Source organism: Anomaloglossus baeobatrachus, chromosome 6 (genome assembly GCF_048569485.1).
Source record: "Anomaloglossus baeobatrachus isolate aAnoBae1 chromosome 6, aAnoBae1.hap1, whole genome shotgun sequence".
NCBI classification, from domain to species: domain Eukaryota; kingdom Metazoa; phylum Chordata; class Amphibia; order Anura; family Aromobatidae; genus Anomaloglossus; species Anomaloglossus baeobatrachus.
Genome location: NC_134358.1, coordinates 56,796,064 through 56,816,496, shown reverse-complemented (window position 1 = coordinate 56,816,496; position 20,433 = coordinate 56,796,064). Strand labels below are relative to the sequence as shown.

The 20,433-nt window shown below is 43.1% G+C and overlaps 1 protein-coding gene across 2 annotated transcripts in view; it reads right to left on the bottom strand.

Moving 5' to 3' along the window:
* TRPS1 (transcriptional repressor GATA binding 1) overlaps positions 1 to 20,433 on the bottom strand; it is a 387,031-nt gene that overhangs the window by 206,631 nt on the left and 159,967 nt on the right. Inside the window, exons 4-5 of one of the 2 annotated variants that reach the window (XM_075352933.1) lie at positions 12,474 to 12,651; positions 11,537 to 11,714 (exon numbers count right to left, since the gene is read on the bottom strand). In XM_075352933.1, coding sequence (XP_075209048.1) covers positions 11,537 to 11,714; positions 12,474 to 12,651 — 356 coding nt within the window. Of the gene's footprint in view, positions 1 to 11,536; positions 12,652 to 20,433 lie in introns of both variants that reach the window. The other variant, XM_075352932.1, reaches the window with a different exon arrangement.

Sequence of the window (20,433 nt, the reverse complement as noted above, 5' to 3'; positions counted from 1 at the left end):
CTGGGCGGCTGTTGGCTGATATTGTTAGGGTGGGGGGCTCCCCATAACGTGGAGCTCCCCATCCTGAGAATACCAGCCTTCAGCCGTATGGCTTTATCTGGCTGGTTTTAAAAATGGGGGGAACCGCACGCCGTTTTTTTTAATTATTTATTAATTTTAATTATTAATTTTAATTATTTATTAAATAATTAAAAAAAACGGCGTGCGGTTCCCCCCATTTTTAAAACCAGCCAGATAAAGCCATACGGCTGAAGGCTGGTATTCTCAGGATGGGGAGCTCCACGTTATGGGGAGCCCCCCACCCTAACAATATCAGCCAACAGCTGCCCAGAATTGCCGCATACATTATATGCGACAGTTCTGGGACTGTACCCGGCTCTTCCCGATTTACCCTGGTGCGTTGGCAAATCGGGGTAATAAGGAGTTAATGGCAGCCCATAGCTGCCACTAAATCCTAGATTAATCATGTCAGGCGTCTCCCCGAGATTCCTTCCATGATTAATCTGTAAATTACAGTTAAAAAACACACACACCCGAAAAATCCTTTATTAGAAATAAAAAACACTAACAAAGTCCCTCATTACCAATTTATTAACCCCGACAAACCCTCCATGTCCGGCGTACTCCACGGACTCCGGCGTCGCGTCCAGCTCTGCTGCATGGAAGTGACAGGAGCTGCAGAAGACACCGCCGCTCCGGTCACCTCCACGCAGCTAATGAAGACAGCCGTGCGATCAGCTGAGCTGTCACTGAGGTTACCCGCTGTCACTGGATCCAGTGACGGCGGGTAACCTCAGTGACAGCTCAGCTGATCGCGCTACTCACCTCATTTGCTGCGTGGAAGTGACCGGAGCGGCGGTGTCTTCTGCAGCTCCGGTCACCTCTATGCAGCAGCGCAGGATGCGACGCTGGAACATCCTGGATGACGCCGGACATGGAGGGCTTTTTGGGGCTGATTAAAGTGGTGAACCAGGGAATGTGTGTGTGTTTTTTATTTCTAATAAAGGATTTTTTCGGGTGTGTGTGTTTATTTACTGTAACTTACAGATTAATCATGGAGGGTGTCTCATAGACGCCTGACATGATTAATCTAGGATTTAGTGGCAGCTATGGGCTGCCATTAACTCCTTATTACCCCGATTTGCCAAAGCACCAGGGCAAATCGGGAAGAGCCGGGTACAGCCCCAGAACTGTCGCATATAATGTATGCGGCAATTCTGGGCGGCTGCTGACTGATATTGTTAGGCTGGGGGGCTCCCCATAACGTGGAGCTCCCCATCCTGAGAATACCAGCCTTCAGCCGTATGGCTTTATCTGGCTGGCATTAAAATGGGGGGGACCGCACGCCGTTTTTTTTTAATTATTTATTAATTTATTTTACTGCACAGTATAGACACGCCCACCGGCTGCTGTGATTGGGTGCAGTGTGACACCTGTCACTCAGCGTGGGGGCGTGTCTCACTGCAACCAATCATAGGCACCGGTGGGCGGGGAAAGCAGGGAATAGGAGATTGTTTAATGAGCGGCCGGCTTTTTCAAAATAGTAAAAGCCGCCGGTCACCTCCACGCAGCTAATGAAGGGAATAGCGCGATCAGCTGCTGTCAGTCAGGTAACTCCCGGCCACCGCTGGATCCAGCGGTGCCGCGATTAACCTCAGTGACAGCAGCTGATCGCTCTACTCACCTCAGTTGGTGCATGGAGCTGACTGGAGCGGCGGTGAGTAGCGCGATCAGCTGAGCTGTCACTGAGGTTACCCGCGGCCACCGCTGCATCCACCGCTGGATCCAGGTAACCTCAGTGACAGCTCAGCTGATCGCGCTACTCATCTCATTAGCTGCGTGGAGGTGACCGGAGCGGCGGTGTCTTCTGCAGCTCCTGTCACTTCCATGCAGCAGAGCTGGACGCGACGCTGGAGGACTGTGGAGTACGCCGGACATGGAGGGTTTGTCGGGGTTAATAAATTGGTAATGAGGGACTTTGTTAGTGTTTTTTATTTCTAATAAAGGATTTTTCGGGTGTGTGTGTTTTTTAACTGTAATTTACAGATTAATCATGGAAGGAATCTCGGGGAGACGCCTGACATGATTAATCTAGGATTTAGTGGCAGCTATGGGCTGCCATTAACTCCTTATTACCCCGATTTGCCAACGCACCAGGGTAAATCGGGAAGAGCCGGGTACAGCCCCAGAACTGTCGCATCTAATGTATGCGGCAATTCTGGGCGGCTGCTGACTGATATTGTTAGGGTGGGGGGCTCCCCATAACGTGGAGCTCCCCATCCTGAGAATACCAGCCTTCAGCCGTATGGCTTTATCTGGCTGGTATTAAAATTGGGGGGACCGCATGCCGTTTTTTTTAATTATTTAATTATTTATTTCACTGCACAGTATACACACACCGGCTGCTGTGATTGGTTGCAGTGAGACAGCTGTCACTCAGTGTGGGAGCGTGTCTCACTGCAACCAATCATAGGCGCCGAAAAGCAGGAAAGCAGGGAATAGGAGATTGATTAATGAGCGGCCGGCTTTTTCAAAAGAGGAAAAGCCACCGGAGTTTGAACAGCTGTGCAGCGCCGCGGCAGTGATCGGGGAACGGTAAGTAAGAGAGAGGGGGGGGAACTGACCGACAGACTGTGAGAGGGGGACAGACAAGACAGAGAGAGACAGACCGACGGACTGAGGGAGATAGAATAAAAAAAAAAAAATGACCGACATCGCTAGTAAAAAGCACAAAACGTGCGTTTTGGACATCGGAGTGCCACACAAGGTTTTCATGTAAAATCTTTCATGTATTAATCTCAAAAAGTAACATACACCAGCTCTATCTCACTATTGAGTATGTGCCCTTAACATTTCCGCCATGAAAATTCATTTTGGTGTCATTTTGGAAGGTTTTCTGGTGAGTCCGTAAAAATGGCGTAAAACTCGGACAAAATTGTTCACATCTGTGACTTTTGAGTGATAAATGCTTCAAGGGGTCTTCCCCATGCTGTTGCCATGTCATTTGAGCACTCTTCTGAGACTTTTGTGACATTTTTAGGGTTTCTCCATGCTGCCGGGGGGTCATTTCACAAAAATACTCGGGTCTCCCATAGGATAACATTGGGCTCGGTGCTCGGGCCGAGTACACGAGTATCTTGGGAGGCTCGGCCCGAGCTTCGAGCACCCGAGCTTTTTAGTACTCGCTCATCACTACTAAAGATCCTTTATGATATTCTAATGAGGCCAGTGACTAGTCCCCTGGGCAATATTTCCCTTGGCTAGTTGGCCCTCTCAGCATGTAAGCATGTCCCTGTGGGTGTGCTAACATGCTAATGAATGTGCAGCGTCAGAGGATGATCACGCTCACCTCTCTGCTGTCACCGCGTCTGACTCCTGGATTTCGGCTCAGTGCGCATGATTCCGGACTTTCAGTCAGGCAGACTATGAAGAAGGGTATACGATTCTTGGCTTCAAACTCGTATAGTGCGCATGACCGAAAGTCCGGGATCATGCGCTCTGAGCCAAAATCCAGGAGTTGGACATGATAGGAGCAGAGAGGTGAGTGAGATCATCATGACCTACAAAGCCATCCACAACCTGTCTCCTCCCTACATCTCTGACCTAGTCTCCCGGTACTTACCTGCACATAACCTTTGATCCTCACAAGATCTCCTTCTCTACTCCCCTCTCATCTCCTCTTCCCACCATCACATCCAAGATTTCTCCCGTGCCTCCCCCATACTCAGACAAGAGTCTGATATGTTGTAGCAGATCATTCCAACCTTGACAAGCTTCAAAAGGAACCTGAAGACCCACCTCTTCCGACAAGCCTACAACCTACAATAGCCCTCAGTCTGATACAGCGCCGCACAATCAGCTCTACCCTAACCTACTGTATCCTTACCTATCCCTTGTAGACTGTGAGCCCTCGCGGGCAGGGACCTCTATCCTCCAGTACCAGTCTGTGTCTTGTATTGTTTATGATTATTGTACTTGTTCCTATTATGTACACCCCTTTCACATGTAAAGCGCCATGGAATTGATAAATTCCATAAATTCTATAATAATAAATAATAATAATAATAATCCTCTGACTCTGCACATTCATTAGCATGAGACTACACCCACAGGGGAGTACTTACATGCTAAGGGGGCCGACTAGCCAATGGAAGTAATGCCCTTGAGACTAGTTCTTGCACTCATTAGTATATTATATGGGATCTTTAGAAATAATCTTTCTGAAGATCTCTTTATCTATGCTAGTGTATACAGGGACAGATAGGCAGGGATTAGCAATATGCACCCAGAACTGCTTGTGGTCCTGGGTGCATATTGCACCCGACAGGTTCCCTTTAACAAGCGCACATTGTATTATCTTTCGCTTACTAGCCATGTAACCGTAATTAAAAAACGTTCAGGTCACATTCACAATAGATTTATACATGAAAAACTGTTCCTATAATGAACTGAGCAAGTGTGTAATGTTTTCCTACTCATTTTGAGAGCGAAATGACTGATGTCACTTAAGTAGTGTAACTAAACCCACATTCATGCTTTCTTTGTAGCCAGTGGTGAGAGAACGGTATAATTTGTTTGTTTTACTGCTGTTCTGCTTTCTTGAATCAATACAGTACACACACTTTCAGCTCAATGCAGGTGAAATGTCAAGCTATCAATCTGCGCAAACCAGGAGACAGGTGAGCAAACTGGAAACCATGTGGAACCATTGAGATTGCGCTTGTTGAACATATTCCAGATTATGTCATAGCAAAATCCCAAAGTTAGACGACTTGTGAAAGGGATATTTCCATAATCTAACCTGGAAAGAACGTAAGGGTAAGAAAAGGACTATTGTAAAAGTCCAGAATCAACAACCCTGGATTTTAGCAGGTCTAGACAGAATTTCCACGACCCAATTGTAACAGAAGTTAACGATTAAGAAGATTTTACTTTTTTTTTCTAAACGCGTGCAAATTATGTATGTTAATGGAACATTTTTCAATGGTGCCTAATATTCTTAAAGGGAACCTGTCAGGTGCAATATGCACCCAGAACCATGAGCAGTTCTGGGGGCATATTGCTATTCCATGCCTAAAGGCTCATTTAGACGACCGTTCCGTTTGTCCAGGTCAGTTCTTGTTTTTTTTGCGGACCCACGGACAAGACCATCTTTTTAATGTCTTTTGTGTAGGATTGGATGGCAGCCAGAAGCACTTCTGTGTGCATCAGTTCCTACAAAAAAAACACATCGTATGCCGTATGTCCGTTATTATAGAACATGTTCTATTCTGTTTGGCAATTGCGGACCGTGACTCACTACAAGTCAAAATCCCATTAAGTCCCACGGAGGCACTTCCATGTGGCTTCTGTCAGGTGACCCTGCAGTTTGTGTCCCACTCCCGCGCCAGCCTCTCGGCTGCTTGCACTGCAGTGTGTTAGCATCTGCTGGCACAACAGTGTCAGCAGCTGCGGGGATTAGGAGCGCTGCCGTCAGGAGGTTAGCGCAGATCATTACCTGCTGTGACGATCTCTGCTGCACTCCAGACATCAGCGCTCGTCACTGAGTTCCATTGCCCACAGTGATATCACCTCCAGTCTCACGGGAGCTCGTGACGTCACCACTAGTCATAGTCTCAGGCCGCCCACGAGGCTTGCAGTGAGATCGCGGTGGTTATTGAACTCAGTGATCAACGCTGATGTCCCGAGTTCAGCGGCGTTCATCACCTCAGGTAATGATCGTAGCTAAACTCATGGCGTGGGCATTCGTTATGGACTGCAGTGACCTGGACTGACCTATTGATGTTAGCTCAGGTCACTGCACTGCTCTCCCAGCCAATGGGGAACATTCTGTTCTTCATTGACTGGGACAGTGAGGATGGTATGGATCATTGTGGGACCCCCTTATTGGATTATGCTGGACCCGGATTCGTTTTTTCTTTCCAATAAATTGATGAAAGAGGGAATGTTTTGGGGAGTGTTTTTTCAAATAAAATGTGTTTGTTGTCTATTTTTTTTTAATACTAACTGGGTAAGTGATGTGGGGTATCTGATAGACGCCTGACCTCACCAACCCCAGGGCTTGATGCCAGGTGACATTACACAGCTGGTATCAACCCCATATATTACCCCGTTTGCCACCGCACCAGGATAACAGGATGAGCTGGTACGAAGCGCCAGGATTGGCGCATCTAAAGGATGCGCCACTTTTGGGGTGGCTGCAGCATGCTATTTTTAGGCTGGGGAAGGTCAAATAACTGTGGACCTCCCTAGTCTGAGAATACCAGACCATAGCTGTCTGCTTTACCTTGGCTGGTGATCTAATTTGGGGGGGGGGGCCACGTTTTTTGTTTTAAATTATTTATTTAATTTAAAATTACAGCGTGGGGTGCCCATAGTTTTGGATTACTAGCCAAGGTGAAGCTGCCAGCCGTGGTCTGCGGGCGTCTGCTTTACCCTAGCTGGCTACAAAAAATAAGGGGGACCCAACATCATTTTTTTTCAAATTATTTTTTGGCTAAGTACATGGCTAAACATCCTTTAGTGCCATATGAAGGACATTGTATATGTCTTTCTCATATATCTATCTAACCCTCTATCCATCCATCTGTGTATCTATCTATTATCTAATTATCTATCCATCTGTGTATCTATCTATTATCTAATTATCTATCCATCTGTGTATCTATCCTCTATCCATCCATCCATCCATCCATCCATCCATCCATCCATCTTTCTAGCTGACTGGATGTAACCCTACTTCTGGTTTTTTTGCAGTCCACAAAAAAACCGGAAGGCACACGGATGACACACGGACCATATATGGAACAGAATGGATACAGATGTCACATGGATGCGTCTGTGGAAAAACAAGACCGTTTTTTGCGGACCTCAAAAACGGGATGGTCATGAAAAAGTATCTTGAAAGGTCCTTTATGAAATGCTAATGAGGCCAGCAACTAGTCACAAGGGCATTATATCCCCTAACTAGTCCGCCCTTTTAGCATAGTAAAATGACAGAATAGTCGGGAGATAAAACTCCCTTGTGACTAGTCCCTGTGCTCATTAGCATATCATAAAGAGATCTTTAGAAATACTTTTTATAAAGATCTCTTTATGTATGCTAGTATATGTTGGGACAGTTAAACAGGGATTAGAAATATGCCCCCAAAGCTGCTTGTGGTTCTGAATGCATATTGCACCTGACAAGTTACCTTTAAATACATTATTTAGGCTATAGACACCTTTATATTTAATTTTACAGGATAATGTATGTATTTTATTATGTCAATATTTGTGCAATTGGCTTTGATAAAAAAAAAAGTCAATGTCGTTCTTCTTCAGCTTGCACATATTGTGCATACCCTACACGCTGCTCAATTCCATTCAACAGTTGGTTTCTGTTGGCTCAGTCACCAATCCTTCACTCTCCTTATCTGATAACTTAAATATACTAAAATGAAATCTACTCAATTCAGATTGGATATTAGATGAATGAAAAATGAAAGTGCTGGAGAGTAACCCGACAGGGAAGCTGTCGTGGAAAACAACTAAACAGAAATGAGCAGCTTGTTTGGAACTGCAATACATGGAAGCTTGAGGGAAAGAAAAACTAAAATAAAACTAAAAAATTGTACAAATGTTTTATATGTTATAATACAAAAGAATACAATATAAATGCAAAGGTTTATATCGTAGGCATATTTTCTGGATGGGCACAGATGCATAACTTGAAGCTTCTGTACCAATGTTTCCTCAATTATCAATCTACAATAATGCTAGTGCATGCCCTCAATCTCACGCCTCGATTACTGCAACGTCCTCCTATGTGGCCTCCCTGCTAACCAGCTCGCAACTCTTCAGTCCATCCTTAATACTGCTGCCCGACTGATCAATCTCTCTCCTCAATACCACCCCACTTATCCTCTCTGCAAATCCCTCCACTGGCTCCCCATCTGCCATCATATCCAATTCAAACTACTAATAGTGACCTACAAAGCCATCCATAATCTGTATATCTCTGAAATAATCTCCCACTACACTCTAAAATGTAATTTCTAGTCCTCCCAAGATCTCCTTCTCTTCTCTCTCATTTGCTTTTCATACAACCACCTCCAAGACTTCCCCCAAGCAGCCCCCGTCTTCTGGAATTCGCTACCTCAACAAATCAGACTATCTGCTACACTTGCAAGCTTCAAATGGAACTTGAAAACTCATGTGCTCAGAAATGCCTATAATCTTCAATGGCCCTACTGCCTCACCACCGTGCGGAGCTGCCGCCCCACCACCATTCGGAGCTGCCGCCTCACCACTGTGCGGAGCTACCGCCCGACCAACACCCCACCTACTGTCTCTTCCCCAAAATCCTATAGAATATAAGCCCACAAGGGCAGGGTCCTCTTCCCGCTATACTAGTCTGTCTATTGTAACTTGTATATCTATTCTGTATGTAACCCTCTTCTCATGTACAGCACCATGGAATTAATGGTGCTCTATATTATATTAATAATAATAATAATAATAATAATAATAATAATATAAAAATCTATAACTGAGCTCCTCAACTAACACATGCCATTTATGATATTGGTTTCACATTATGCAGAAAAGGGTCTTTTGGTCCCACTCAGACATAGGGCCCAGGTGTGAATGCTACTATACCTCTAAACAAACTTTAGCTAAACCCCTGGAAGCAGTTATGGCAAAAATAAAGAAAGAGTTTTGCTATTTGAGGCAATATGATGGCTGACATCTTTTCTTCCCGAATATCCTCTACTCTATATATATGACTGCTCAGCTCGGTTTCATCCTTCCAGATTTTCCAGTCATTGGCTGACATTCATCTAATGTGTATGGGCACCTATAAATCGGGTTTCTAAAAACTTTCACGGACCTGAAAGAGGGCAAACATTGTGTTTATGGACACTCTATGGAGTCATAAAGTGTTAATAAAAAAGATGAGTGGACCTGTTGAAGTTTGGGTTCAGCCAGACTTTAGATAATGTTCAGTTCTGGACCCGGACTTGACATAAACCTCATTGGAAGTCAATGATTGGGCAGTTCTGCTCTCCAACCACATGCAGCAAACCATGAACACTTCCGGGAAACGGAGGGTAGGATTTCTCATTTTTTGTACATGGAAGGAAGGAGGTGGGCGGGATGCTTACGTCCCGCTCATCTCCGCCCCTCCGTTTCTATTGGCCGGTTGCCGTGTGACGTCGCTGTGATGCCGAACGTCCCTCCCACTCCAGGAAGTGGTTGTTCGCCACCCACATCGAGGTCGTATGGAAGAGTAAGTACGTGTGATGGCAAATAATCGTTTGTGCGACACAGTCAACAAATTGAACGTGCCGCACATACGATGGAGGCGTGTCACATTGCATACGATATCGTATGCTTAATTGTAAGGTGTAAAGCAGGCTTTAGGCAGCCAATCAAAAAGATTTGGGGCAAAAATGTAAATTTGATAACCTGAACTTTTGGAGCTTTTTGCCAGTAACAAACTCTATACATGTATCCATTTTGCAGAGTGGTAGAACTTTTTTTCTACCAAAGTAATTAAGGTCCAGATGTTGCACATCCATCATATAGAGTTACTGCGTACTTCAAGATTCTAAAATTTCCAGATTACCAGGAAATTATTTATGTATACGACAAGCTAGTCGTAGGATATCATTTCTAAATATGCCAAAAGCCATTAGCGATAATCCATTATTTCCGGTGTTTTCCATTTTTACTTTATTAATTTTGAATAGAATATTTTAAATTAATAATTATTTATGACTTTTAACTCTATATCCATTAGGTTTTCTACATTTAAGGCTATGGTATAACAAAGGTTCACTCTACCAAGTTATGTTTCACATATTTTTTTTCATTTTTTTATTAAATTATTACATTTATTATTTTTATAAAATAAGTTTGCACAGATAAAAAAAAAAAAGTACCTGATGTGCAATGTACAGAAAACCACAAGCAAATCTGTGATATCTCTTGATGTAATCATACAGAAAACACAAGAATTAACAATTGTTCATAACAGAAAATAATATTTCCTGTTAATAATTTTTTGATGAAAAGACAGATAAGCTTTCTCGAGAAATGACTTGTCGGGAAATATCTAAGAATTGCTCCTGTTTTCTGTCATTGTATTTTTAAAGGGAACCTGTCACCACTTTTTTGGCCTATAAGCTGCGGCCACCACCACCGGGCTCTTATATACAGCATTCTAACATGCTGCATATAAGAGCCCAGGCCGGGGGTATAACATAAAAAAAACACTTTATAATACTTACCTAATGGTCACGCTGTGGGCCTTATGGGAGTCTCTGTTCTCCGGTGCCGGCGCCGCCTCTTTTGGCCATCTTTGTTCTCCTACTTCTCTAGCCGCGGTGCATGACGGGTCCGACGTCATACACGCTCGCCGGCATTCAGGTCCTGAACAGGCGCACTTTGATCTGCCCTGAGCAGGGCAGATCAAAGTATTGTAGTGCGCCTGCGCAGGACCAGCGAGTGTGTATGACGTAGACGATTCATGCACCCAGGCTTCAGAAAGATGACGAAGATGGCCAAAAGAGGAGATGCCGGCACCGGACAACGGAGACGCCCATAAGGGCCACAGCGCGACCGTTAGGTAAGTATTATAAAGTGTTTTTTATGTTATACCCCCGGCCTGGGCTCTTATATAGAGCATGTTAGAATGCTGTATATAAGAGCTCGGTGGTGGTGGCCGTAGCTTATAGTCCAAAAAAGTGGTGACAGGTCCCCTTTAACCCTAAAATTAATTTGGCTACCATATTCCTTCCTTTTTGTTAACAAAAGGACCGTAAAGGGTTTCTATCAAGTCAACCACAACACACATTGTATAGTTGGGATTTAACAATGATTGATCATTTTAACCAACCAATGACACACTGCCATTGTCAGGAAAAAGGTCAGCCATTTTTGAATTTTATGGCTAATACACAAGTGATCATTCCATGAACGATCTTTTGTCTTTCTATAGCTGCCACTGGTTCATTGGTGTAACTGAACGCGCATGGCTGCTTTGAATCACTGTAATCCAACAGCTACTAAAATGTGCATGGTTGCATTTTTTGGAACAATTAATTCATAGTTTTTGAGGTTGAAAGTAGACTTAAGTCTATCGAGTTCAACCTATAGCCTGACATGATGATCCAGAATATCCCCATTGGGTAGACACTAATAGCTCCATACTGGGTGAAAAATTCCTTCCCGATTCTACATAGGGTAATCAGACTAGTTCCCTGGATCAATGACCGATCACAGAATCTAGTGCACATAACCGGTATTATAATATTTTTCAAGAAAGGTCCTTCTTGAATTTTAGTAGTGAATCAACCATTACAACATCATGTGTTGGAGAGATGACCAGACGAACATTCATCTTCCGGTTTCTCAACCATCACCAAGATGTTTCTAATGCATACCTTTCATGATTATCAAATTTTATTTGGGATTCTGTCTGATTAGATGGCCAAATTTTTAATAAAAAGGTAAAAAAATAAAAAAAAGACAATCAAGCTTTATTTCCTACCTGTAGTGTCTTGAAAGGTCTTCTTCGCTCACGGTCATAAAGTCACATTTGGTACATGAGTGTTCTTTGCTTTCTTTGAGGGTCATCTGATCATCGGTTGCTTGCTGGTGATTCAGTTCCTGCTTGACCTCAGATGCCTGGCCTTCATGAGCATTCTCATAGTGAAGCAGGAGCACATCTACATCAGGAGAGGAGAATGGGCATTGATCACACTGATGTTTAACTTGAGGGCTACCTGTCACCCCAGCAGTCAAGTGCAACAGCAAGAGAGCGCAGTGAGAACAATTAGTTTTTTTGCAAGCAAACGGGTAAGAAATTTCTCCGTGGTGCTTTTCAGGGCTGCAGAGGCCTCTGGGACAAAAAGGGCAATGCTTAATAGTACACTTGTGAATATTGTGGTGCTGTTGATAATGGCGCAGGAGAGGCCCAACCAAGATTACTTCTGGGCTATGGCTTTTAGAGTACCTAAAGTCACAAAACTGACAATTGTAGCTCGTTACTATTAAATCCTCAGTTGGTTTAATGGAGAGGTCTTTCTTTTTAGCCAATCCTTTCTCTACTTTTGTTGTAAGCTGTTCATCAGTATTTTTGGCAATTTTATTTTGATTAATAACTGTTCCCCTGTAGGCTTTGTTAACAGGATCACAATTAGGACTTTCTGACATCCCTACCCCATGCTGTTTGCTGTGATGTTCTAAAAGTTTGACACTGCTGGAGGATTCACAGCTGAAACTACAGAACTTGCACCAGTAGTAGTTGGTGTCATCTGCACCATTTTGCCTGGAGGAATCTACCGGCTTAATTGGCATTGAATATCCAACTGGCATATCATCTGCTGCTTTAATAGTGGTTTTGTCTTGCCACTTTCCCAAATCTCCAGACTCACAAGAACGTGGAATAGGGCTGGATTTATTGGTGCTTTTCTCTGATGGTTTACCAGAATCAGAGGACACTTTCATTTTGTTAGGGTGCGTCTTTAGAAAGTGCTGCTCCAGCTCCGTTGAAGAGTTGCCCATGTACGTGAAGTTGCAAAACTTGCAGCGGAAGTACTTCGTATTTCCTTGGCAGTCTGGAGTTTTGCGCCCAATGCCAATGAAGGTCCCACCGAAGGTCACCTGCAAAAGAAGAGTATAGTTCTTGAGCACGGGTTAACCATGACATACATGAGTCAAGCAACTGCACCAATCTCATCACAAGTGTGCCTTTGGCTAAAATGGTTCATAAAGACTGGGATTGCAAAAATTTAAGAATACATTTCGAGATATACATCTATATTTTTTTTTTATTTTTTTTTCAAACTTTTTCAAGTTTTTTGTTTTACAAACTCTACAACACATTTATCAGCCAATTTGACACCTATGGAATCGTCCTAAATATTTAAAGGGGTTGTCCACTACTTTTACATCGATTGCCTATCTTTAGGATAGGTCATCAATGTCTGATCCTTAAAGGGTTGATATTGACTTTTAGGATTTCCACTTCCAATAGGTGGCGCTAGAGTTCAAGTCCAATTATTTTCTTAACCCCTTAATGACTAATGACTATATCATTATACTATGTCAGTCATTAGTCGCCTACCTTCCTTGGATGCAGGCTCGCATGCCGAGACCGAATTTTCCCTGCAGATGAAGGCTGAATCATTCAGTCTTCATCTGCTTTTAACAGCTGCGAGTGGAGCACCGCTCCGCCACCAACTGTTAACCTGTTAAATGCCGTTGTCAATTTCTGACAGTGGCATTCAAAGTGCGTCAGCAAAGAGGCGCGGTCTTCTGACCCCTCATTAGCACACCCGTGATGTCGAAGTGTTGTCATGATAGCCAGGGGTCAGCTGATTACCCCTGTGTCTGCCATCAAAGTACTCCTATGAAAGCAAACTCGCAGCCGGCATTAATAGGAGACTGTGATTTTTTCTATAAGATGCTGTGGCATCGATGTACAGTATAAAGAACAAGTGATCATACTATTGCAGATTCAAGTACCCAAAGGGGACTATTAAATACTCTGCAATGTAGAAAAAACGGTTTAAAAATATAAAAAAAAGAAAGAAATAAAAACATCCTCAGATCTGAAAAATTTAAAACGTTGTAACTCTCAAAATCGTGACACAAGCAACATTTTTTTTTTCAAAATTTCAGAAATTATTTTACCATATAAAAAAAACAAAAACTATACATGTTTGGTGTCTACGTAATGTTACTGACCAGGAGAATCATAATACCAGGTCGGTTTTATGGTAAATTGAACTCTTTTTTGGCTATTTTGCCATATTTGGAATTTCTTCTAATACAGCTAATAATAAAATGGATGGTGTCATTCAAAAGTGCCACATGGATGGTGTCATTCTAAAGTACCACATGGATGGTGTCATTCAAAACTACCGCATGGATGGTGTCATTCAAAAGTACCGCATGGATGGTGTCATTCAAAAGTACCACATGGATGGTGTCATTCAAAACTACCGCATGGATGGTGTCATTCAAAAGTAACGCATGGATGGTGTCATTCAAAAGTGCCACATAGATGGTGTCATTCAAAAGTGCCACATAGATGGTGTCATTCAAAAGTACCACATAGATGGTGTCATTCAAAAGTATCACATGAATGGTGTCATTCAAAAGAACTGAATGGATGGTGTCATTCAAAAGTACCACATGAATGGTGTCATTCAAAAGTGCCACATTGATGGTGTCATTCAAAAGTACCGCAGTACCGCATGGATGGCGTAATTGAAAAGTACCGCATGGATGGTGTCATTCAAAAGTACAACTCATCCCGCAAAAGCCATCACACAGGTATATTGACGGAAAAAATAAAAAAAGTTATGGCTTTGTTACGGGGGGACCTCCTGGTATAGGAATAGATGAAGATATACTACTACCAGTGGTCAGGGTCCACCGTGCAGTGATGGCAGAACTGCAGCTGGTGGCACAAGGCCCTACTGAAACCCAACAGTAACCCGGTAACTAAGGTACTCCATGTTACAGGTCACACAGAGGTACCAACAGATGTAAAGAGACTCTATCCCGTCACAGAGGACCTGTGTATGCAATAATCGTGTTCTAAACCACACGATACTGCAGCATGTATACTGAACTCTATTAAATGACAGTCAGATAAGGAAGTAATATTATAGTAAATAAACAGAACTCTGTTAACTCACAGACTCTATATGGCGCATTACACTTCTGTTCCTTCACAGAGGATAAAATATGTAACATACACGGTATGTATAGGAGCGGACAAGCAGAACACTTGCCGTATCCTGCTAGCAGAGTCTCAGGGCACATGCATTGGTGAGTGTACAGGGTACTGCTCCTATATCTGCTTGCTATATGGCACAGCCGGTTAGCCACCGGTCCCAAGCCCGATATCCCTGGAGCCTAGCTTCGCCAGCTACTGACCCTAACTCGGTCAACGGATATGACCGTAACGCCTCACCCTAACCTGCCTCCTGACCCTCAATCAGTCTGGTGTGACTTCGCCGCCTAACCCCATCTAAGATGTGTACAGCAGTATGCACAAAGACGAGTGCGCACCTCCATGTGGGCTTCAGGGCTATTTATCACCTCTGTACCGCCCACAAGATGGAGGAACCACATGTAGCCAGCCCCTTTGGCCAATGAGAGCCCTACACATCACTGATGATGTCACGGTGGCCAATGAGAATGTGCCACATCACTGATAACATCACCGGCCAATAGGAATGTGCCACATCACCGATGATGTCATGGCGGCCAATGGGGACGTGCCACATCACTGATGATGTCACGGCGGCCAATGGGAACGCGCCACATCACTGACATGCTCAGATAGTGGCAAAAGAAGCATAGGAATCCCGCACATGCTCAGTAGGCTCTTTTTGACACAGTGTCAGAATGCCAAAAAGTACTGATCAGCATCCGTGGCTCAGAAGACAGGACCGAGCGACTTCGGGTACGGGGAGGAACTGCTCCAGAAGGCAAACGAGGAGCCCCCGTACCACGATTCGTGACAGGCTTTTGTAATAAGGGAGAAAAAAATGAAAGCTCAAAAAAAAAAAAAAATCACCTGGTCCTTAAGGGGTGAAGAGCATAGTTATGTAAAGAAGCCACTTTTCTTGGGATATATCAATCTGATAGGTCATATCTGTAAGCATGGAAGAAGCTAAGACAATGATAAAGTAAAGGCTGCTACGAGCAATCAAGACAGACAGGCAGAAACCACGTCATAGCCATCAATCACGGCTCATTTAATAGATGGAGACGGCATATCATCTTATATTATCATTGAGCACTGTATGTTTGGATTCTTGTAACGTTACCAACATTTTAATTAAAATAGTCTGAAGCTGGTGGCTGCCCATGTCTCACTTCGCTGTCACGTTCACGTAAACTTTGCTTGAAAGAAGCAGGACAGGTATCTCAAGACTTCCTTCTACAAGTGATTTATTATCCCCTGGATAACCCTTATTTAAAGCTTCTTTCTATAACTGACTGTCATACTTCACACAATCCTCTCAACAGAACACTTCCAATTTTCAGAAGCTAGATTGAGCCAGTGAAATATCTAATAAAATTCATCCGCACGGTAAATTATACTCTTTATTTTTGAAGATGATGGCACCCAATTATTACAACAATATTCTCATTCCGGGAAGATAGCAATCATAATCCTATCTGTCCATAATGTTGTGATCCAGTAGACAATGTCCTTATGAAGTTTTCAACTGTTGTGACAATTACTTAGAAGGGAAAAAAAAGATGGAAAGATCAATTTCCAGGTTGTATAGTATAGGGTTAAAATTCCACCGTAAGGAGACTACCAAGCTGGTGTAGGGAGACTTGTAGGCCATAAACTTGGGAGATAAATTGTCATTACTCATGAGCATTATCATTCACATGACTGCTGCAGCCCATCACTAGCTTCAGTTGTGATGCACACGATACCGAGGCCAGTGATCGACTGCAGCGGTCTTATGTATGATACATGGAACATCACAGCCGCAAGATTGGCAGTAACCACAGAAACAGTGGTAGACTTAAGGGTAGAGATGATCAAACCCGAATGATAAAGCTCGCGGTCAATACTGGACAACGGGTGTCCAGGACTCGGACCCGAACATGGATTTTTAACTGGACATCCATCTTCCTTTTCAGGTGTGTCACGCAAATAAAGCTTGTTGAAAGGCTGCAGAGAGAGAGCGAAAGACAGAACGAGAGAGCTAGAGAGAAAGAGGGGAAGACCAAGAGAGAAAGAGATAGAGAGAAAAAAAGAAAGAGAGAGAAAGAGAGAGAGAGAAAGAGAGAGAAAGAGAGAGCGAAAGACAGAGCGAGAGAGCTAGAGAGAAAGAGGGGAAGACTGAGATAGAGAGAGTGAAAGAGATAGAGAAACAGAAAGAGAGGGAGAAAGAAAGATAAAAGAGAAAAAGAGATGACGAGAAAGAGAGAGAAAGAAAAAGAAAGAGAAAAAGTGAGAAAGAGAGAAAGAAAGAGAGGAAGAGATAGAGAGAGAGAGAAAGAGAAGGGAGAGAGAGAGAAAGAGAAAGACAGAAATATAAAAAGAGAAAAAGAGAGAGAAAGAGAAAAAGAAAGAAAGAAAGAAAGAGACAGAAAGAGAGAAAGAAAGAAGAAAGAGGGAGCGAAAAAGAGGGGGAGAGAGAGAGGCAGTGAGATGGAGAGAGACAAAGAGTGAGAGTGAGAGAAAAGAGAGGGAGGGCGAGAAAGAGGTTAGTAAGAAAATGAGAGGGAGGGAGAAAAAGAGGGTGGGAGAGAAAGAGGTAAGAAGAAAAAGAGGGTGGGAGAGAAAGAGAGGGTGGGAGAGAAAGAGAGGTTAGCGAAAAAGAGAGAGGGAGAAAAAGGGATGGAGAGAAAAAGACAGAGAGGGAGGGAGAGAGAGAGAGAAAGATGAAGAGAAAAAGAGGGATGGAAAGAAAGAGAATGAGGGAGAGAGAGGGAAGGAGAGAAAGCGTAGAGAGAGAGAAAGTGAAAGAAAAAGAATGAGAAAGAGAGAAAAAGAGAGAAAAAGAGGAAGAAAGATAGAGGGATAAAGAGAAAAAGGGACACAGAAAAAGGGACACAGAAAGAGGGAGAGAGAGAGGGAGAAAAAGAGAGAAAGGGAGAAAGAAAGAAAATTATAAAAAAAGAAAGAAAGTAAAATAAAAAAAAAGAAAACGAAAAGGAAAGAAAGAAAGAAAGAAAGAAAGATAGAAAGAAAGAAAGAAAGAAAGAAAGAAAGAAAGAAAGAAAGATAGAAAGAAAGTAGAGTGTGAGTGAGTTCGGGTCAAGTCTGATTCCCAAACCAAATTATTTTTTTTTTAAAGTCTGGTTGAACCCAGCGTACCAGTCCAGGACATCCATGGTTCTGCTAACTTCTGCTGAAGAAGGTGAGTGATATCTATTACTCTATGTATCCACATTTCCTTGTTTATCAAAACTTAGCAAAAAAAAAAAAAAATCATGAAAAACTCCTGTAACACTAAAATAGTAGTCTTGACACAGACATGGCTGCCCAGAAACAATCCCAGCAAAATTCAATTGACCTATATTGATTACGTGATTTAACCAATTGTGACACATGAACAGCTTTTTTTTTTTTTTTTTTAAGTTCAATCTTGTTCCTTTTCTTAAGTCCTTTCAATGTCATCAAACCATAGGTCACTGCCAAGAAAACCTCATCAGTAATCCAGGCTTAAAAATAATTAACACATTGTACGGAAAATCTAACGAAACTCAAAAAACTATATATATAATAGCTTCACTATTTCCCCTATATTAAAGCCATTTCCTAGACTAATCTGCTATTGGATAAATCAGCAGACACGTACAGTACATCCCATAAAACGTTTTATAACTTTTCCATAGTCAAAGGCTTAGACGACAGAAACATTCCTACAATACAGCCTTCCAGTAAAAAAAAGAAAAAAAAAAGAAAAAATTAATAATAATAATTTAGGGAAAATGCATAGACGTTAGAACAGAAAGACGCCAGGGCTTTATCCCCACATTAAAAAACAGTAAGACGATAAATAGTTTAATTATTCCTGTGATTTAAGGCAGCAATGACAGCTACGAGGAGAAAAAAAGGGTTTCCAAGGCCTGTTGTTAATATAAAGGTTGTCATAGCAGGCAGGACGGCCCTTCCCCGGAGTGAGCCACACCTGTCTAGTGATGTTACAGGGAGATTGAAAGGCCCGTAATGAGTACGTCAGAGAAAATGCTCTTTCATGATCCAAAAAGACACGTATTCCACACCTCTGAAATTATGTCACATTCTGCTGGGCCTTCGTCTTCCACACCCACGGCACATTGCCGTTCCCAATCTGCATTATACACAATACTTGGTAGGATCATAGCATCTACCACGTATAATGCTCAGATAATAGCATTACTTAAAAGGAATAATGCTCAGATAATGAAGGGAAATGTCTTCTTTTAAGATAATTTCACAGGTCAACATAAATAGGAAGTTGAGCTATGCCGCATTCGCACATTCGTGTGTCACGTACAAGTATAGAGCATGACTAGAGATGAGTGGACCCATTGAAGTTCAGGTTCAAAGGGTTGAGCTGGACTTTTTTGTTTTTTAAAAGTTCTGCTCTGAACTAGAGATGAACGAACCTTCATTCTCGAAGCTCGGGCTTGGAAAATGACATGATAGTCACCGTGGTGTGTATCGCACTGTGCTGGTGTCTGAGCGAGGCCCCCTTCACACAGCCATGTCTCCGGTACATGTGAGGTCCGTTTTCACACGTACCGGAGACACTGACACCCGTAGACACATTAAAATCACTGGATCTGCGCACACGTGTGTGTTTTCACATAGACCATGTGGAGCATACGTGTGTCCGTGTGCTCCACATACTGACATGTCCGTTTTACTCCGGCAGCACGGGTTTCACAAGGACTGCACGGATGTGCTCCGTCTGACATCAGTGTGACACAACGGAGAAAACCACATTTCTGTGAAATATAATGAATTTCTACACTCACCTTCTCCAGCCCTGCTGTCTCTGCGGGTGCTGTCACTTGCTTTCAACCCCAGCTCATTATGCTCATTGCATATTCATTACACCGAGGACCGGAAGCAGTAGCGTGGCAGACATCAGCACCACGGACAGCAGGGACAGGGACAGGTGAGCATAAATATCCTGTTCTACGTGTGTTATCACGTATAGCACATGGAGAACATTTCTGTGCCGAAATCACAGCACACAGAGGGCCATACGCACCTTTTACATGTCCGTGCAAAACGTACGTGGTTTTCACGGACGTGTGAAAGAGGCCTGATGCACACATTGTGGGCGCTGCGGGAAGTGTGTTATCGCCTCAAATTTAACTTATATTCTGCTCTTAAGATTTCTTGTTCACAGAGAAAAGTAAATAAAAAACAGTCCACTGACCTCTGGAAGGGTTTTGTTTTTAGCCCCCCAGAAAACACTTCCGGAAGTCGGTGTTTTTTTTTTTTAACTTCTCTGTGAACATTACATCTTCGAAAACAGAATGTAAGTCAAATTTGAGCAGATCACACACTTCCCACAGTGCGCACAATGCAGGGCATCACTCAGTGACGAGCACAGCGCGATTTTCACATCATCTTCCGAGCCCGAACCCAGAGCCTTAAGCCTGAGGTTCGCTAATCTCTACTCTGCACCCAGACTTGACCTGACCTTCATTGATTGGCTGTTTGGATCTCCGACCACATACAGCCTGCCATAAACAGAATATTTCTGGGGAAAGAAGGGCAGGGTTTTGTCTTTTTGGTGCACACTACATCTGTTAACGCTGGTTTTACCCCATGGACAGTCATTCAAACACTGTAAGCAGCTCACTCGAGTGGTCAGCATACGTAAAGCACCAAACCTCCGAACTCTGATTTTTTTTTTTGTACAACCACCGAATGTAAACGCTTGGGTTCGCTCA